Genomic DNA, 19,262 nt, shown 5'->3' with positions numbered 1-19,262 from the left:
AATTTAGATAAATTTTAATAAGCATTAGTAAGTTTATTTAGGTGAGTTTAGGAAAATTAAGGTGCAAATAATGCACCATAAGTAGTGAAAAATTAGAGGTGATCATGAGCTGAGTAGAGCTTTGACCAAAACAAAGTGGCATGCTAGCCTAAAGGCAATTTTTTTGCACCAAAGCCACTATCCCTTGCTGGGCTTTCAGATCATTTTCGGGTCGGATTAAAATTTAGCTTGAATTTTCGGATTTAGGTTGCCCATGGCCAGGCCGGGTAAGCCCAAATCACAGGACAAAAAAGTGTAGCCCAAAACTCGCTAATCTTCGTGGGCCCAAGTTGATCACCTCTATGAAGAATGTATTAATTGTATTGTGAACAAGAGAGATGATCTATTTTGAAACTGTGTTAGTATGACTCTATGATATGATTTGCCCGATCTCGAAATTAGGCTAATTATGACACTATCACGCAATGGTGTATTATAAATCTATATAAATATATTAAAAGACGTTACTAATTAAACAAGGAAAGGTGCTACGTGGCATTCTCTCTAATGGCATATATTTCATGTAATCCATGAACAATAAAAAAAATTAGAAATTGCATAGTAGACGCTTTGACCCCGTTACCTCAAGTTTATATACTAAAGTCTAAACCAATACTAATGAACACAAAGACCAATACCGATGAACACGTATCAACAAAGATGTACATATGTTCATTTAGTTGGTAAGCCATGTATGTGCATATGTTCATTTGGCTTATTAGCAATGTATTATGTATGTACATTTAACTTGTTAGCCATGTACATGTGCACACCATGCTCTATATACAAGCGCGGCGGGTAAAAGGTGGCCTAACCCGACCCGGGCATAACACGAAATAAGCATATTGGGATTTTTGACCTATTTAAGTAAACAGGTTGACACAATTTATCCATTTTATCAAATGGGTTAGGTTCAGGTTGACATTTCTGACTCGAATGACATGCTTCCTTATTGATTTAAACATATAGAAAATTCTTGGAAAAATATATTGGTAAATCTAAAATTTGGTTAAAAAAAGTAAAATGTTGTTAAAATATGTCATAATTATTCTAACTCTGAATATGAATACTTTCAATAGTGAACTTGCTCATTTACCTTTTTAAGAAAAAAATTATTTTTCATTATAATAATATTATGATTAAATGGTTTATATGCATAACCCAAATTATTTTTCATTATAATAATATTATGATTAAATGGGTTATATGCATAACCCGCTTATTAAATAGGTCGAATCAGGGTTGAATTTTCCAACCTGTTCATGAGTCAGGGTTGGTTGAGGGATTCTTGATCCATTTATCAGCGATTCGAACACGAATAAGACGTAACCCGTCCTGGTGGCTAGTACTAGTACGATAAGCGTGTGCACCATCTAGAGTTGCAAAGTTGAAAGAGTTAAAAACATTTCCAATTTAGATAAAATCTTCTATCTATACTAATATATTAAAAAGCGTTCCTAAGAAGGTATATGTGCCACGTAAGAATAGTTGACATGAAGATTCAAACCCACAACCTCAAGTATGAAAGATCTAAAGAGATCCAACCATTACTCCACCATACCATTATTATTTTTTTCAAACAAAATTAATAATAATATATGAATGGAAAACTTTTGAAATCTATATAATGAATGAGATAACTTTTTCAAATGAAAATGAGATAACGTATTTAACTACTACTAAATTATAGCATAGAGAAAACCCGGAACATCGGGCTAAGTTTGGGACTATAAAATCAGTCAAAATATTGAGAGTCTGCATTTTGCTCTCTTCTTTGTTTCAAAACCTCGGCAAAGAACAGGAGAAGGAGAAGCCGCCAAGCAAACTGCAAACCACCCTCACATCTCGAGTCTCTCCCCTCTCTCTTTCTTCGCATAACAATGGACGAGAAGCTCGCCACTGCTGGAAAAGATGTAAGCTTTTTACGGTTTTTTTTTTTTTTATAATAAGAATTGTTAGTATTCTTTCTTTCCTTTTCTCCTGAATTTGCTTCTTATTTCTAATATATGGCTTGCGCACATCCTGTACTCTGCGATGTTTCTTACTTTTGTGGGTAAATTTCTAAATTAGTTTCGAACTATGGAGTTATGTGATTTTGTATGCTTTGAGTACTATAATTGTATTGCTTATTTGTAATGTAGGCACTGTTTGCACCTGAAATGCAAGCATTCATTGTCAATTTTATAAATGGTTTGTATCATTTTTATCTTAGTAAAAAGAGTGAAACTTATTTGAAGGTTTTGACTTGTTGTGGTTTTGTGGTGGATGTGTTAGGGATTGTTTTACCATCCTTCTCCATACTAGGGCTCAAGCCAATTAAGTCCGTAGCGTCTATCGATTTCATCATATCCCTTTTGTGTTTTGTTTTATAATTAGGATGGGTTTTGTGGTGGAGTCATTTTGTTGTGGCTTTGTGGTGGGTGTCATTTGGATTTGTAATGTTGTTCTGTTTATGTTGGTATTTTAGGTTCTTGTTCAAATTGTCAAGTTGTCACAAAAGAGGGGGATGAAGGGTGATAAAGGAGCATGGAAGGAATTTTTACAAGTTTATGATACAAAATTCGGTGCAAGCATGAGTGATCCAGCTAAGAGGACCCCTGAAGTATTACGTGCTTTCTTAGATACATTCAAGAAAGAGGAAGACTTCAAAGTATCATATCGGATCTCTCAGTTTCGCCTGTGTCATTTCTCCTGCATAATTCTTATCCCTGTGCAATTTCTATTCTGCAGTTCTTTGATAAAGTCCTGGAATGTTACTCAAATCGGGAGCTAGCAAATAAAGTAACTGAATTTACAGGTGCTCAATCACCTGCACAGGTAATTTGACATTCACAATGATTCTTTTTGCTTATATGATCAGGGATTTAAGTTCAAGTTGATGAACTAGTGGGGTATTGTCCCAGTCTGATTTAGCTTGGCAATAAGGCATCAGTTATCTAGTTTAATCCTTGCCATTCAGGAACTCTGGGTATGGTATGTCAAGACAGTTGTGTAACATCATCCATAGTTTTGTTCCAGTTACTAAGAGTGGCAGATTGGATATGAAAGAAGAGGTTAAATTACCCGGCTAAAAGTTTAAGCTTGGTAATTGGTATTCCTCATATCCATGTTGATTTTTCCAAGGCATTGTTTGCTTCTCAATTCTGGAGGCGTATAATGTAAAATCATTAACTTGTCTCTTGGTCACTTTACTGGAGGGTTGAGTGTTACTACACAACTACACAAGTGACAAGACAAAGTTTCAAATCTTTTTGGGTATGGTGAATATAAATGGGTTGGGGAGGGGGGGGGGGGTATGACATAAAAAAGAAATGTAAGAGAGAATTGTTGGGGACTTGGGTTGGGGACAAAGACCTCGCTAGAAAGTTGCTGTGCAACCCAGGCCAAATCAAGTTGGCTAACTCAATCAGTTGTACAATTAAGGCACTTATATGATCTGATAATAGACTTGTGTCATGTTCTAACTTCTACAAAATACCAAAGAAAATGCACTTTGATTGTCTTATTATGATGTCTTACTATTTGCAAATAGCTTTTCATCATATGATTTGCTCATCTTTCTGTAGGCTATGTTGACCTCTACGCTGTATCAGTAGCTCTAGGCTAGAAGGTTTATTTAGAACCTTGAGGCATTTATGCCCTTAATCTGATCTCTTCGAAATTTATAACTCCTCAAAATACCAACAAATGAATGGTAGTTCACTATAGATTTTGTATAAGACTACTAGGTTCGAGTTCTCGCCAACTTGCTGCAGGACAAAGATTCACCACAGAAGTTCTGGTTTCTGCTATGCATAATAATAACTGTTTGGGTAACTTTAATTGTGGCTTGAATTCATGCACTAGTTGCATCGATAGTTTCATTCTGTTTCTTTCGTCAACGTCTTAATTCTTGTGATTTCTTATTGTGGCAGTGCAGAAGTTGGTCAGTTTGACCCTTGAACATCCACAGTATCCACTTGAATATTCCTTTCCGTCATACGAGGAGGTCTATATTAGAAATCTCTTTTCACATTTCTTTGTTCTGCTATATCTTGCATGTTGATTTGATGCTGATCATTACATTTAAGATTTCACAGAAATTTTATAAGAACAAGTTTGATCAACAGGACTGGATTGTTCCAAAACTTAGAAAGAAGTCCAAGGTGGATAAATTGCTGGCAGTTGATTGTGAGATGGTTCTCTGTGATGATGGAACTGAAGCTTTGGTGAAAATATGTGTAGTAGATCAGGATTTAAAGGTACTACGGTACTAGTTGCTATATTAATGTTATTTGAAACTATGGAAGTTTAAAATTTTATAAACTCCATCATCTAGCTCATAACTCCATGTTTATTTGCTGATATATCAGGTGATACTCAATGAATTTGTCAATCCCAATAAAGCAGTTGCAGATTATAGGACACATATCACTGGTGTTACTGCTGAAGATTTGAATGGAACCACTTGGTTCCTTGAAAATGTTCAGGTCTGAAGGAAATCTACTTATATATATTTTTGGAAGAGCTTTCAAGAATTATGACGAAGTGTGCCAGCATGGTACTTTTATGTGACTTCTACTTCTGACCCAATTTGTGCCTTTTTGTCTTTTCAAAGAATAAGTTGAAGAAGCTGTTTTCCCGTGGAGTTATTTTAGTCGGGCATAGTCTGAGTAATGATCTTAAAGGTTAGTTTAGTAAAGAATAGCTAACTACATTATATTTTGAGTTCCTGTGCATGTTCCGAAATCCTTTGCATGTGAGATATATTATATAATCATCATAAATTTTTTCTACAGCGCTGAAGGTAGATCATGCAAGAGTAATTGACACCTCTTATATCTTCAAGCTTGGAGACGGATCTACAAAAAGAAAGCCTTCATTAAACGATTTGTGTAAGGCATGTTATTTCACATCTCTGTGTCAATATGCAACCTATTTTGACTTTGGAATATGGAGAGTATGCAATCTCTAAATTTTACTTGCTTGCCATAACAAATTCAATTGCCTAAACTAGATAATTCTCCTTGTTAAAACTATTGGCTTCGCAGTTTGTGCTGGGTTTTGAACTTCGCAAAAAAGACGCCCCACATAATTGTGTTGATGATGCATGTGCTGCAATGAAACTAGTGCTTGCAAAGCTAAAACGTGGATCTGACAATGGTATTCCTGTAGCTCAGAATGATGTAAGTCCTAGAGATACGAATCATATGCTTTTACTTTGTCTCCAGAAACTAAATACGATATCTTATAGGTACCAGAGAGTGAAGATGCAAAGCTGCTTATACACAGGATTCCAGCGGACCTGCCAAGCGAAGAACTAGCTCAGATCATCCCTGGAAACTTCACCATTGAAGTTCAGGTTGCAGTATTTCTTTTCCTTTGTTGTTCTTTTTCTTTTTTCTGGTGTTGGTAGGTCAAGTCTTTTGCTTTAGCATCTGGAGTTGTACAGCTTATATAGAAATTTGTGAACACTCAACTCCTACGGAAGCTGTACATAGTATTTACCTTCTGTGTTATGCCTTTGCTTTTAGGGGTTGTTTTGAAGGTGGGAATGAGTTTTTAGCTTTTTGGTATAACAGAACACATAGTGGTGGAGAGGTTTAATTTTTCTCATATTTCATCTTTGTGCTCAATATCAGTAGGTAGGATCTTTCTTGCTACTACTTGTTCTTCATCTAAAAGTTGCTATATGTATAATTGAATGTTATGGCAGGCTAAGAAAGGTCGAGGTGACAAGTATTCTGTTATTGCTTGTTTTAAAACTCCAGAGGAGGCACTTGGGACATACGAAAATCTGCAAGGAATTGAGGAAAAGGTCCAAACCCCCCCCCCCTCCTCTCTTTTCCTTCTATAGCTTGTATCCAGGGATTTTTCCTGATTTGCAGAATGTTTTCACTCTCTTTCAGGAGTCTTCTGGGCGGCTTCAGAAACCGATTTCTGTACAGCTTAAATCTGGTTCAACAGCTATAATTTGTGTTCGGAAAATGTCAATCGATAATCCTCTTGTCAACGTTCCTGCGAAGCGACCAAATCCAACGGAAGTTGGTAATGACTCGAAAAAGTTAAAAACAGAACATATTTCTGAAGCTTCTGAGCATAATTATCTATCAGTCGATCATGTGAAGGAGATTGAGAGATTGAAGGATTTGCTTAGCCAAAGAGATGAAGAGATTTCTAGCCTGCATAAGATTGTGGCTGCTCTGACAAGGAAACAGGGGATTTAGTAGATTTCATCTTGGTATCAGCAATTTTGTAGTGTGTGATTATATTACCAGAGACAGATCTGCACACGAATTGACAATTTTTCTAGCCATTTGAGATTTTTTTTTGGTCGTGTAGTAGCTTATAAGTTATATCTTATTCTGCTGAAAAAGTTTTGGTCTGCATACAATTTCTTCCAATTGTGTTTTCTTGAAACCATTTCCGAGCTGTATAGGAAGGTCATTATGCAAAGATAAGGGAATTTTGTTCAGCTTTATACATGGCATCTTATTGACCGTCAAAAACAGCAGATGATCGGGATAGAACATGAGGTACAAGGTTACATATGCAAGTGTTCTAGCATAACAGTACGAAGTAGCTGCAAGTTGGTACGCTGTTAGGTTACATGTCTAATGAGATTCTTCTGATTCTTGTCTCATGTAGCTGAAAAAACACGGAGACATGGAAGAACTTTGTTTTCAAAGAATTAATCCAATTAATTAAGAAAAATAGTAGATTACATGATCAGCCAATATAAGACAAAATGTTTTTACACCAATTAAATCACAAAATAGCTGCCACTATAAATGCTGAACTGAATCAAGATTACAAAGGATCTCGATGGTCAATGGCACAGCTAAAACAAACCTGTGTGTTCTTTCTGTTTTATTCACTATCAAAGTCTTCTTCATCCCCAAAACTGAAAACAGAAGCGTCAGCTGCAATGGCTTTAAAATCAGTAGCCGTCGATGACCCCAGCTTTGGTGTCTCAACACTTGATCCAGATATACCAACTCCATCATTAACGGGGTTATCGATTCTCTTATGAGTTGATTTTGTGCTGTTGACAGACATCTGCTGAGTTTTCTGTGTCATCAAGGAAATTTTATTATTGCTACTAGATCCAACTACAGGTGCTTGAGCCTGGTTACTTCTAGATCCGCCTTCCCCATCACTGTCAGAGAATACATCATCCTTGTCTTTTTCAGATGATTCCTTTGTTTTTGGCGTGACAGCATCACCATTGTTGCCAGATGAAGTGTGTTCTGAGCTTGCAATAGGCCTTGTATTTAACTGCTTGGTGTTTGACATTTTTGGAAGCGTACCATCGTAATCTATCATCACTATCTCCACCTGGAACGTAGGTGATGGAAGCTTTCTCTGTAAATTGCAAGTCGGGAATGGTAGAAGCAGATAATCAGACCATACACATGAAATCAGATAATTCCAAGAATTTTAAAGTAATAAGTGATAATTGTAAAGCTATTAGTTCCGAAACCCCTGGCAGATGTATTACCTTGTCAAACCCATCAAGGTCATCACTATTCATGATTATCCTGTTTTCTGTCATTGTTGTATTGAACCAACTGAAAGAGAAAAAAATGCTCAGTTATTCAAAGACCATAAATACTTTTACCTAGAAGTATGACGGCCAATAACTAAGAAATCATGAACTATGGTGATCAACAAACTTATGGATATCATTCAATGATGACTATTTCACATGATGAAAAAAAGAGCTATACAGACCAACATTACTCACTCTTCAGTGTTCAGAATAATAGGTTCTGCTATCAGCATCCAGGATCAAGCCCAATTATCTATATCAGGTTGAGGTGTCGGATATATGTCGAACAGATACATGGCTAGGTAAAAGCAGATTAGGAGTAACAAAGATGGGTACTTCAAATAAATCATTTCATTATTAATAAACCAGAACAGCATTAAAAACATCTTGAAAGGCATAGAAGTCCTCCCACAGCCATGTCAGGCAACAAGTCATAACCGAATCACACCAGTGACCAGACTACTACTAAAACAGACGATCCAGTGGTGATGGGGTCTAAATCCAATGTACTACCCATGTAAATGCAGAGACTCTTCTAAGACAAAAAGAGATGCACAAACTGCTTTCTACATCATACAGATGTCCAAAGCCGAGGAATTGCTTAGTGGTCAGTAATGACAGGCACATATCAATTTCAGGATCGCATCAAGTCTGAAATGTTAGAAGGGAAGACAAGGCAGGCATGTACAAACCAGTAGAAATCCCCATGGCGGTCTTGAAAGTGAATTTTAAAATCGCCTGCCAACTCTGTCAGACCACGCTCTCCTGGTAAAGCAAACACCACTATCCCCTTTCTTGAAGTGTTCATCCAAAAATCTTCTGGCTGCAGTCATAATCAACTAGGTTAGCGCATTTGCAGAAATTCTCAATTAAGTAAGCAAAATCACCCTAGCTTAGGAGCCCAGTTTTCAACATCAATAAATAAAACCAAAAAATAAATATTACCAGCAGATTCTTGGTCTTTGGATGTTTTTCTGTGGTAAAAAGAATCCCTGTAGATTTTGTATGAGACTTTCCAACGTCAGGCATACTTCAAACAGTGCATTGCAGAAAGCAATAAGCAATGGATATACAGGAGCATCAATAAGTAAAAGGCTGTCCAAATGCAACCTCGTTGAGTTAAACGGGAAGTCCATCTCCAGGATCCTTATTTATTCAAGTACTAGTGAAAGACTATTGTTTACAGGATCTTAGGATAAAGTAATACGTTTACTATAATAGAATTATATTGGAAGCTGAAAATGGAGAGAAGAAAATCAGAAGATAAAGTACAGAGCCTTGTAGGCTGTAGCAGTTTCAGAAAGCTGTTTTTTTCCCATCACATACTTCCAAATTCAAAAGGATGTAATTTGCTGAACCGGAAGGATATTGGATTGTGTCCTCGTTTCCCTTCCTTTCTCCCCCAGTCCATATCCAAATTCCAAACAACTGAAGATGAATCCATCTATCTCCCTCCCCTTACCTTGAATCCTCAAACCCAATGCCTCGTAAGTGTTTTTTCAGGTAGGCAAATATGTGACAACATTATGCACCAAACTTATCTTACAAGCTACATCTTCTATTTTCATGTCATTCTTCCTCACTAATTTGAACGAGTTGGCTTCTGTACAGCTGCTTAATGTATCCAAAAGTAAGGCTGTTGGGAAAGCTTCCTACCAAATTCAGAACTTCCACTACCTTCTGAAGGGATCTGCAAAATGTGACCAATGATGTTAGTGAGGACAAAAGTCTTGAGTTTGGTCCCATCTATGGCATGCCCAATTCTCTCTAAACTTTTCTGAATGAATCTGCCCCGAAATGCCTTATTACATCAGCAAACAGTGCTTGCTTGCTCTCCACTTTTCCCTCTAACGAACTCATTAATCCTTACCGATGTCTCTTGATTCCCTCTCCCTCGTTTGCAGTTACTATCTTTGGATGCACAATCCTTTTTCTATCCTTGGTGCAACTTCAAGCATAACTGAACACTAGCTGAGGCTTAGGATGATTCAACGCGCACTTCCAGCAAGTCTTGCTAGATTTTACTTTTCAAGTCTGCTATCTCTTGTTTTATTTTTCAGAGTATTAAAGTCCTTATTGTTATCAATAGAGATGTCTTATATGATACTTCTACTTGTTTCAGAAGATTAGAAATGTATAAAAGAAACCAAATAGCTGACAGAAAGCAGCTGCATGATATTCTGATAAACATATCGCTTTAAATACTGGCTAATTTATGAAAGAACTATTTATGAAAGAAACAAGTCATACACAGTATCTTTTGCTAAATTATGAAAGCTGGCTAGTAGATGCTTCAGAATTACCAACTCTTTCACATATATTAATTCTAGCAGGGTAAAGAAGTAGAAATTATGGAAGTTGGTAGAAAGTTCAGAATTACCATTTTGGTCAGAAATGGTAATTGATGGCCTAATCCAATAAGGGCACTTGTGGAGTCGAAATCCCCTGAGCATACACCTGAGCCAGAATATATTAACATGTAACTAAAAGTGGTCGTGTAATGCATTGGGTTTAGGGGGAAGGGTGATATAGGGAGTACAGTATAATTAGGTTAGCTTGGAAACAAGCAACTAAGTAAGTTAGCTATATAATTAGAAGAGATTAGTGGTAGGAAGAATATGAAGAAAATATTTAGCTCATTTTAGTGGTAGCTTGGGAGTGTGTCAAGTCACTCGAAAACTTGATAATCTATCAATCAGATATCAGTTTTAAGTTCTTAATCTTCTTCTTTAATCTGCCATACCAATGTTAGTTCATAACAGTTCGTTTGGTTGAAGGTAGAAATTGTAACTCCCTAGGAAGTTCCAATGCCAATGAATTTTGATTCCTAGGAAGTATGAAAAGTTGTTTGGTTGAGTATGAGAAGATAAATTCATATGGGAAGTTCTACTGACTTAGGGGGACTTGGTAGCTTAATTCCTCCATTTTGTAGAAAGTGGCACTTTCTGTGTTTATGTCAACCAACAAACAACTCCGCCATTTCCAGTTCTGAAAAATTACTAGTTGACTACTTCCCATGTTTCTACAGGTCAACCAGACCAGCAATGATTTTAAGAAGCATACCTACGTGCAGGAGGATTGTCCCCATGATAATCCTTCAGAACGCGTTCAAAATACTTGACATATCTCTATAAGGAATAGAAAAGAGTTACTCTTTTGAAAAATCGAGGATAACCTGCCTGAACGAATAAAAATATGACATAGAAGCAGTTAATTTACAATTTGACTTGGAAGTACAAGACCCTTCCCATCTACACATCTTTTCTGATTGAACAAGTTGATGGATTCCTCAGCTGTTGGGCAAAACTGCAAGGCAGCAAGGTAATCAATTAAAACCAAAATACATACTATGTTTGCTATAAACATCATAACCAAAATATTACCTTTAGATATAGAAGAAGACTAGAAATCATTAGCCCTGTTCTCCCTAAGCCAGCTTTACAGTGAACTACAACTATATTATCGACATCCGCCTTCAACCATGCATACGCACTTTGACAAAATGATAGAAGAAGGTGAATAGGTGGACAATTATGGTCATCAAATGGAAATGATGCAGCCTGTAGATAAAAGGGGAAGCAGCTGATGTGATGACACAAATTAAAATTAAGAAAAGTTAAATTTTCCTACTACAGACATTACAAGCTTTTTTGTAGGGAAATCATCAAATACGTAAAGGAGGGGGCCAAAATTTCCACGTATCTTTTTGGTGACATATACTGTTCAAATATATCTTTGTTTTCTATCCATTATCTATGTATTTCGATTTGAGGCAATACCTTTAAATTATTTGTAATTAGCAACAAAACATAACATAGTCGGAGACACAAAATCGACCAAGTTAAAGTGTACACATTATTTCTTAATCTTAGTCCATCATTAATTTAGCAGTGGAGTAAGGAGAAACTAGAATTAATCTCAGGGAATAATAACGTTTATCAATCACTTTAGCAGACAAGCTATGTTTGATTGATATAAAAAATATCACTGGACCCTTATAGTTATTTCTTTTTGACAGTAAAAGATCAGATAGGGCCTTTCCCTCAAACGAGATGGAAACTATTTCACTCTTCGAGATGAACCCCTTCACCCCTTGTATACTTGTATAGCATTAGGCAATAAGCAGTAGTTTCGGAGAAATTACATGAAAGCGTGGAGAAAACTGAAATGATCCAAATCGAAGAAACATGACTTTTATAGACACAAATCTCTACAAACCAAAAGAATCCTGGATTAGGACATAACAACAAACAACATGGAGGCCATCAAAGAAGAGAATATTAATTTAATAGGCTATAAAAGGGACTTGCTCTAGTTTTCTATGGTTGTATTTGAGAGGCTGAACAAGGGACTTGCTCCAGAGTTTTATAGATTGCCTGCAGAATCAAGATCCAAACTTCATGCATGATAAACACAATACACACATAATGAGAGGAGAGACTCTGGACCTTTCCCTGGAAGAGTGATGCATCATACAGCCTCTCTGAACAAAGATTATACACTTTGTATTTGCCCTGCGTAAGAACAGACACACGTTAAAAATGTTTCAACAGGGAAAAAGTGTTGGGGTTAGGAGTGCAAGCGGAGGCAAATACAGATAATGTGAAAAATAGGTAAAAGATGGAAAAGATAAGTAGTAATATACACACACAATTTAACATGGGAGAAAGCCGAAAAACCCTCAAAAAGAGGTAAACAGCCCACAAATGAAGAGCACTAGTTATCCAATATATGAAAAGGTTTGAGAATACAATCCCGGAGGGTAAAAGGATAATGGTATGACTCTCTAAATTATACTGGAACTAATTCTCAAAGGGAGCCAACAAACTCACTAAGAAGCTAGAAATGGTATTCTCTCTATGAGCTTATATTGTGTAGTAATATGTTTTTATGTGTCTTGTGTGTCTAATAAACAAGGGGAGTATAATGGGTAATCGGGTATATAATACAGTACAGGTAATCATAAACTTTGGCCTTGGAGACCAAGGGTCTTCAGAGAGCTTGTACGACAAGGAACTAACTTGTAGTAACTAAGATTTGTGACATGCACCCAACAAAAAGAAAGGGTAGCAAACAGCAAGAGTGATGTGGATTTGGGCCCTTCAATATCGCATTTGTCAGGCAATGAGATTTAGGGAGGACCTATCCACAATTTTGTCTAAAATGCTACACTTCGCTTAAATCATGGTTAATGCAATAGGTGTTAAGACAAAGAGTTGAATGTACAACTCATTAAAATTGTAATATGCAATTGATCATTGCTTTAGAGAAAGAATATGAAAACCATTTAAACACTACAGTTTAACATTGATGCAGTCAGCCAGTTACCATAGCCAACTGATGCAATATCTATGCCTAATAAGGAAATCATACCTGAAGAGGGAAGTCAACAGTGCCACATGGGGAGATGAAAAGCTGGCAAATATCTAGAAGCAGAATATGCTGAGGTGGAGACTGGTGCAACAGAATTGTTAAGAGCCGTTGTACAGAGGAAATGAATGTGGATTGCTTGTGATTAGCTATTTTGTCATTTAGCTTAATTTGTCCTGTAGTATGTTATGTTATTTCCTTTTCCTTGAAGGCTATTTATAGGACAGTAGGTGTAATAGTGAGATTATGATTTTAGTAGTACAAAAGTTCTCCCCTCCTCTCTAAAGCTTGTTCACCTATTCATTTGGATATTCAAGTAATTAGATTGTTGTCCTCAAAATTACCCTTCAAACCCGGTTGATTTTCTGGCATAATCTAGCTGAGCTCCACCTCTCTTGAGGTCTAGCTTAGCATTTTTGCAATCTGAACTTACAGATTGCATCACCAACACAACTTAGGGCACCACAAACGTAGAAAATCTTCAGTCACTAAACTTTACAACCAACTAAAATCCCTCAAGACAGGTCCTTTTGGGTTAGTCGTGAGCCTATGGGTAAAATTAGTCCGTATTCCATGGAGAAAACCAATTTTAAAATAGCATATCTTCCCCGTTCCCTCAAAAAAGATTTTAAAATAAAAAGAATACACAAGCACACACATAAATGTAAACAAATTCTTTTATCAAGCAAAGGTAGAAAAGGAGCTCGAGACAAATTCCTTTCTGTGAAGACTGAAGACTTAATCTAAAATAGGCAATTGCCCACAAATCATTCTTAGAGACTTTAATCATAGTCCCCTTCCTACAAACAGATGCATAACAGGCAAAATATCATGTGAACACACACACATAAATGTAAACAGATGCACATTCTTGTGTCAGACTGTCAGCAAATAGAATGTCTTTTAATCACTCAAAAAACATATCTCTACTTGTTTGACCAAATGCTCATGTCAAACAGTTTGATAAGAGCCGGTTGATTGATATGTTGTAGGGATGTGATATTGATATATTACGCCTAACTGACATATGTTTTTCAAGAAAATTATTACAAATCAAGATACTTTTTGACGAAAATATTCTCTGCAAGAGAAATTATATGGCAAAAACCAAATTTTCATTTTAGATCACAACACATACCTGGTGGCGAGTCTCGAAAAACCTAATCACCTCTTCCATATGGTTTCTGTAGAACCCCTGCATCAAATCCCTAATAGAGTTGTATTAAGCATAATAACAAGAGCCATGACAGCCATATTATCTGATCTAATAGTCTACCTCGACATATCCAAAAATTCCAGAACTGATGTCACCAGCAGGAAATCCCATAGCAAGAATATTTTCCGTGATGTACGTCAAATCCAAATCAAATCCTCCTTCCTGGAGAGAAAGTTGAGAGCAAAGAAGAGATAAACAATATTACAAATTCCAACTATACCATTACCGGGAACTTCTCAAAGAAAGTAAAACATGGTCCCTTTTTGTCTCTTTCTCTCTCTGGTGAGTGTGAGTGTGTGGTGTGTGTGTGTGTGTGTGTGTGTGTGTGTGTGTGTGTGTGTGTGTGTGTGTGTGTGTGTGTGTGTGCCTGTGTGAGTGTTTGAGTGCTGCAATATCACATCTTTACCATTTTCTCTCTCTGCTTAGGAATTAGGAGCAGGCCTCAGAAGCGAAAAGCATGAAAGTCACTGGGAACATGTGTGGTTTGGCACAAATCCGTTATTAATATGTCCTCAATCCACTCCAGTAATCAGTGACCAGCATCTCCTAATCAATATTAATGCCAGACTCGTTTCTCTCCTTAAAAGAGAGGGTAAGACAAGTGACCAGTTTAATATCATTATCACCTTTTGATTCTAATAATCAACCCATTACAGCAGACAGAACAAACAAATTATCAAGAAGAAAACTACTCATGCTACTGTTCTAGTACAAATTTACTTTTGTATTTTATTCTTCGTAGATACTGTTAGATTACTTAAGAAATAAATGCTTGCTTTTGACAGGTATGTGGAACTTATAGTTTATCATGGCTATGAACATATATAAATAAGTCACACCTGTTGAAAGTATTTCAAATGAGTTCTACAAGTTGAATGGTTTGTGGTTACATCTATTTTCCGAGAGTCACTTGTGGCACCTTGACAGGGAGTGGTCGGACCATGCTCCGATCAAATTGTTGTTGTGGAAGCTGCAACATCACTCTTGGGAGTAAGCCACTTCGGTTCGAGCAATTGTGGACAACAGAGGAGTGTGATGGGGTCATTGAAAATGCGTGGATAGGTGGCAGCAACTTTGGCTTCAAAAATTGATATATCTGCTGCAGATTTGAAGGATTGGAGTGCTAACAAGTTTGGGCCAAATTTTAAGGAGTTAAGAAGAAAAGAAAAGCTACAAAAAATTAAACCAGGGGGGTCTCACGTTGGTTCGGTTAGAGCAGAGGAGAAATCTGCTGCGTGATATTTCGAAGCTGGTTTCGGTGGAGGAAATGTACTGGAAACAACGTCTCGTGTCTTGTGGTTGAACAAAGGTGATAAGAACTCTAAATTTTTTCACCAACGTGCATCAGGTAGGCACAGAAAAAATAATATTCGGACTTTGAAAGACGAAAGTGGTGAGGTTCATGTTGGGAATGAAGTGGTAGGGCATCTTGCTGTTGCTTACTTCCAGAATCTTTTCGGCTCGTCGAACCCTCCATTAATCACGCAAGCTTTGCAAGATTTGCAGGCTCGAGTTGATGATGACATGAATGTCGAAGATATTCTTGCGCTATATTCTAGTTTTAATGATTGTGTTTGGTCTTTTGTTAAACGTTCTAGTAATAGGGTTGCTCACGCTTTAGCTCACTTCCAGCCTGTAGAAGTTGGGAAAAGGCTTTGGGTGGATGATGTACCGGAGTTGATTAATTCGCCTGCTAGCGCTGATCTAATATAGTTTCCCTTTATGGGGTCCTTTAAAAAAAATGAATTCTACAAGTTATAACAAAGAATTGCTAGCACTAAACACGGAACAGGATCCTGTTAAAAACTTATGATCCTACCAATGCTATATTCTGCCTAGAAACTGAGATCCTTTAAAATTGCAGAATCATGAGATCAGGTGTCAACAATGCTTGAAGCAACCAAATAGGATATGGTTTGGCTATTCAATTGAGTGATTGACCATGCAAGTAATGAGAGATGCCCATGATGTGTTAAAGAAGTTCATGCAGAGCACTTAATGTTGTGAAATGTTTGATAAACATGCTTCATAATTTATGTTATATGGTTTCTTGTTAAAGGCTGTAAAATGTAAATCCTGTATTTGACTTACAGGAAGCACCACCAAAGTAAACCTTTGGCATCACAAATCAGATGAAAGGCTACCTGGTACCTCCGCTTATTTTGCGAGACCATATGACGCGCTTTAACCTGCACAGCCTTTACTGCACTGCGAGATGAGTCAACTAACCCTTTTGTTAATGAATCAAAAACACCAGTTCGACCAGCTGATGTATCTGTTGCAGAGTCTCTGTCAGCTACAGGAGTTGATGCAGATAAACGCAATCCAAGCCCACTTGTGAAACGTGCAAAGGTTGACCTTGCACCACTTCCAGTATGTGATTCTCCTGACTCTGAAGCCTGAGGTGTTTTAAGGTTTTTGGCATCAGGGTTCATACCAGAGGCAGATGCTGCCACTGATGATGAGAGATCTGCAGAATTGCCTTGTCCACTGGCGCCTGGAGCAGGAGCAGGAGCAGGCGTAGACGGTTTAACATCTGAATTTTTCTCCTGTGCAGGTGATGAGGAATCTGCAGTTTCCATGTTTCCTGCAAGGCAAAGCATGAAATAAATGTAAGCAATCTGAGCTCCATTTCAAATGGGCAAATGATCTCTATAGTAAAAGCCCAGATGCAAGCAGTGATAAGAGAGATCGAACAATTACACCACCTGAGAAAGGTAAACGAGTGAAAAATAATCCAATCCAAAGAGAGATGGCTGTAACAGTTAGCTAAAGAACAATTCAAACACAGGAAGAGAAGCAATACGATGTTCACTAAGAGGGAAAATCAAAGTATGCAAGAACTACTCCAATAACATTTTTTCTTTTCAAAAAAAAGTAAGCCACAGGTCACTGGTCAACCCTTTTTTGCTGTTTGATATGAAAATTAGTTTTAAAAATCCAACCAAACAGGCAAACACGGATACGAAATGGCAAATCACTTAGATTAAGTTTGCTCATATGGTCAAAAGACGCTTCAGCTCCAAGTGCACCAACTCAACCAGTTTCAAAACTCCTGATTTTGTAGCAGACTAGCTTCTTAGTATGTTCGCCATATAAGTGAAACTTTCAGCAAATTTGAAGGAGAATGTTGATGCTTGGTCATATAACCAAAAAACTTACAGGAGCACCTAGGTCCTGCTGCTCTAAAATTAATAATTATCCTATTTAGCCAATTATCATGTTGGGACAATTGAGTATCCACACTGAAAAGAATAATAAACAAAAGATCACCCTAGGATTAGGAGAGAAGAAGAGAGGGGCGACACCCCTAAATTATTTAGATGTATACTTCTGACATAATACTTCCAGGTAGCATATATGAGCCCGACTTAGAAATAAGATATCAATAACCATAGAAGTCCCTTGTAGCTTGCATCTCAGATCCAACACCAGTACACCACTAATATTTGCCAATGCTTTCTCCTCTAATTCCTAAAATTATGAGAATCTACGTTTCACAATTGATTTTCTCCGTTTTGACTTTATGGTATCCATTTAGAGTGTTTTTCGTGAAAGGTAATTGTTAATACTGCCTTACATTCTATAAATGATCTTGACTGAACAAAACTTAGCAAGGACAATGTATTGGACAGCTTGTAAGTTATAAGGATACCACATAGCTGCATATGGAAGCATTTAACACCCGTTGAAAGGATTTCTCATAAATGCAAAGACTGCAAGTGCTTTCCGCATTGCAGATTGTATAAACTTTTCAGACATTAAAAACTTGGAGTATAGCAACTTCAAGCTCATCCTTTTTTCAACCCTTTCCCCATTAAAGGGTGTCTATTAGCTGATTTGCCTCTACAATGGCCATGTATGGTGATACTGATCCCCTCTACATAAATCGCTTAATAACACCTAGAGTTATTATTTCCATCTTTAAAAGGATAAAGATAAAAGTTACAACACTAATTCTGAGCTATCAAATCTTAATATGGTTGATTAGGAGGTAACTAATTGCCAAACGAAATCAACAACATCATTGCAAGCATGAAGACCATCACAAATTAAACAAACATTAGGCAGAATAAAAAAAACAATTAAAGAACAAAATCAATTGCAAACTAATCTTTTTTTTTCCTTAAAGTTCACACATATTACTATCATCAACATAAAAATGCAACTTCCTCCGGAAATTGTCAAATCCATAACTTTGATTCCAATTCTAAAATAAGATAGTAATTATTGGTAAACAGGATTTAAATTGATACAGCATTTTACCGGGAAATAAAAACAAACTCAATCAATCGAACAACGACATTTTAACACACAGATCTAATGCCTCACCAATTAGGCAATCACCATGATCTAATTTTTAAGCTAACTAAAATTGAGCTAGAAGAAATCCCCTTCCCCTATTATTCCAATGCAGCACACTCGTAAATCCGATAATGATTCATGAACTACTGAAAAAAAAAAAGGATAGAAAGGAATTCCATAATGTAGACATGTAGTAGAGTAAAATCTGACAAGTAATTCAAAGATTACCTCACCCAAGATTAGATATGCGATGATCCGATGAAATGGTGAAGCGATTGAAAATATCGCAGATTAGGGTTTTGGCAGTGATTAAAATGTGGCAACAGAGGTGAGGGAGTGGTGGTAGGAATGGCGGATATGAGTTGAAAAGGGCGCGATTTCTTGGTCGTGAGAGGAGAGGAGAGGAGAGGAGAGAAGTTAGAACTTAGAAGAGGAGACTGGATCACTGGAAGGAATTTCAAATGATTGCGCGGACTTGTGTGTCGCTTTACGTGATAGATCACGGTCGTTCCAAAAAAAAAAAATTGGTTTGCTAAATGAGGCCCCAGAATTTCCTACTAACGCCCTAAATACGTATAAAATACTGTATTTGTAACTTTCCATCTCTTTTCTCATTTTTTTCCCTTCCTTTTTCACTTTCCCTCCCCCATCTTCTTTCACATCACCATTGGGTACTGCCGCCGCCACCCACACTACCGCCCAAGGCTGAAAACCAGTAATTATGCGATATAAAACCTAAATAACTAACTGTCATTAGAAAAAATTATACTTTACAAGCTGCAACAAAAAAATAAAAAAAAC

The 19,262-nt window shown here is 37.0% G+C and overlaps 2 protein-coding genes across 3 annotated transcripts; one reads left to right on the top strand and one right to left on the bottom strand.

Annotated features, from left to right (window-relative positions):
- Positions 1 to 1,793: 1,793 nt before the first annotated feature.
- On the top strand, positions 1,794 to 6,499 carry LOC104894881 (small RNA degrading nuclease 1). The gene is made up of 12 exons (XM_010681236.4): positions 1,794 to 1,952; positions 2,507 to 2,689; positions 2,770 to 2,856; positions 3,959 to 4,027; positions 4,149 to 4,280; positions 4,392 to 4,508; positions 4,637 to 4,706; positions 4,818 to 4,918; positions 5,070 to 5,204; positions 5,273 to 5,380; positions 5,735 to 5,836; positions 5,928 to 6,499. Exons 1-12 carry the CDS (start codon positions 1,920 to 1,922, stop codon positions 6,243 to 6,245), a joined length of 1,455 nt encoding a protein of 484 aa, XP_010679538.1. The 5' UTR covers positions 1,794 to 1,919; the 3' UTR covers positions 6,246 to 6,499.
- A 186-nt stretch (positions 6,500 to 6,685) lies between these two features.
- On the bottom strand, positions 6,686 to 19,262 carry LOC104894880 (hypothetical protein). 2 transcript variants are annotated; one of them, XM_010681235.4, is made up of 13 exons: positions 18,695 to 19,262; positions 16,301 to 16,743; positions 14,217 to 14,318; positions 14,079 to 14,135; positions 12,019 to 12,084; positions 10,954 to 11,130; positions 10,790 to 10,876; positions 10,634 to 10,698; positions 9,951 to 10,027; positions 8,516 to 8,562; positions 8,263 to 8,393; positions 7,520 to 7,589; positions 6,686 to 7,383 (listed from the first exon to the last, which is right to left on the bottom strand). In XM_010681235.4, exons 2-13 carry the CDS (start codon positions 16,736 to 16,738, stop codon positions 6,889 to 6,891), a joined length of 1,812 nt encoding a protein of 603 aa, XP_010679537.1. In that variant the 5' UTR covers positions 16,739 to 16,743; positions 18,695 to 19,262; the 3' UTR covers positions 6,686 to 6,888. The 2 variants fall into 2 exon arrangements, with proteins under 2 accessions (XP_010679537.1, XP_010679536.1); XM_010681234.4 differs by having other exon boundaries at positions 18,690 to 19,259.

The sequence above is a fragment of the Beta vulgaris genome, chromosome 6, assembly GCF_026745355.1.
Source record: "Beta vulgaris subsp. vulgaris cultivar EL10 chromosome 6, EL10.2, whole genome shotgun sequence".
Taxonomy (NCBI): Eukaryota; Viridiplantae; Streptophyta; class Magnoliopsida; order Caryophyllales; family Amaranthaceae; genus Beta; species Beta vulgaris.
This window is presented reverse-complemented; position numbering and strand designations above follow the sequence as displayed.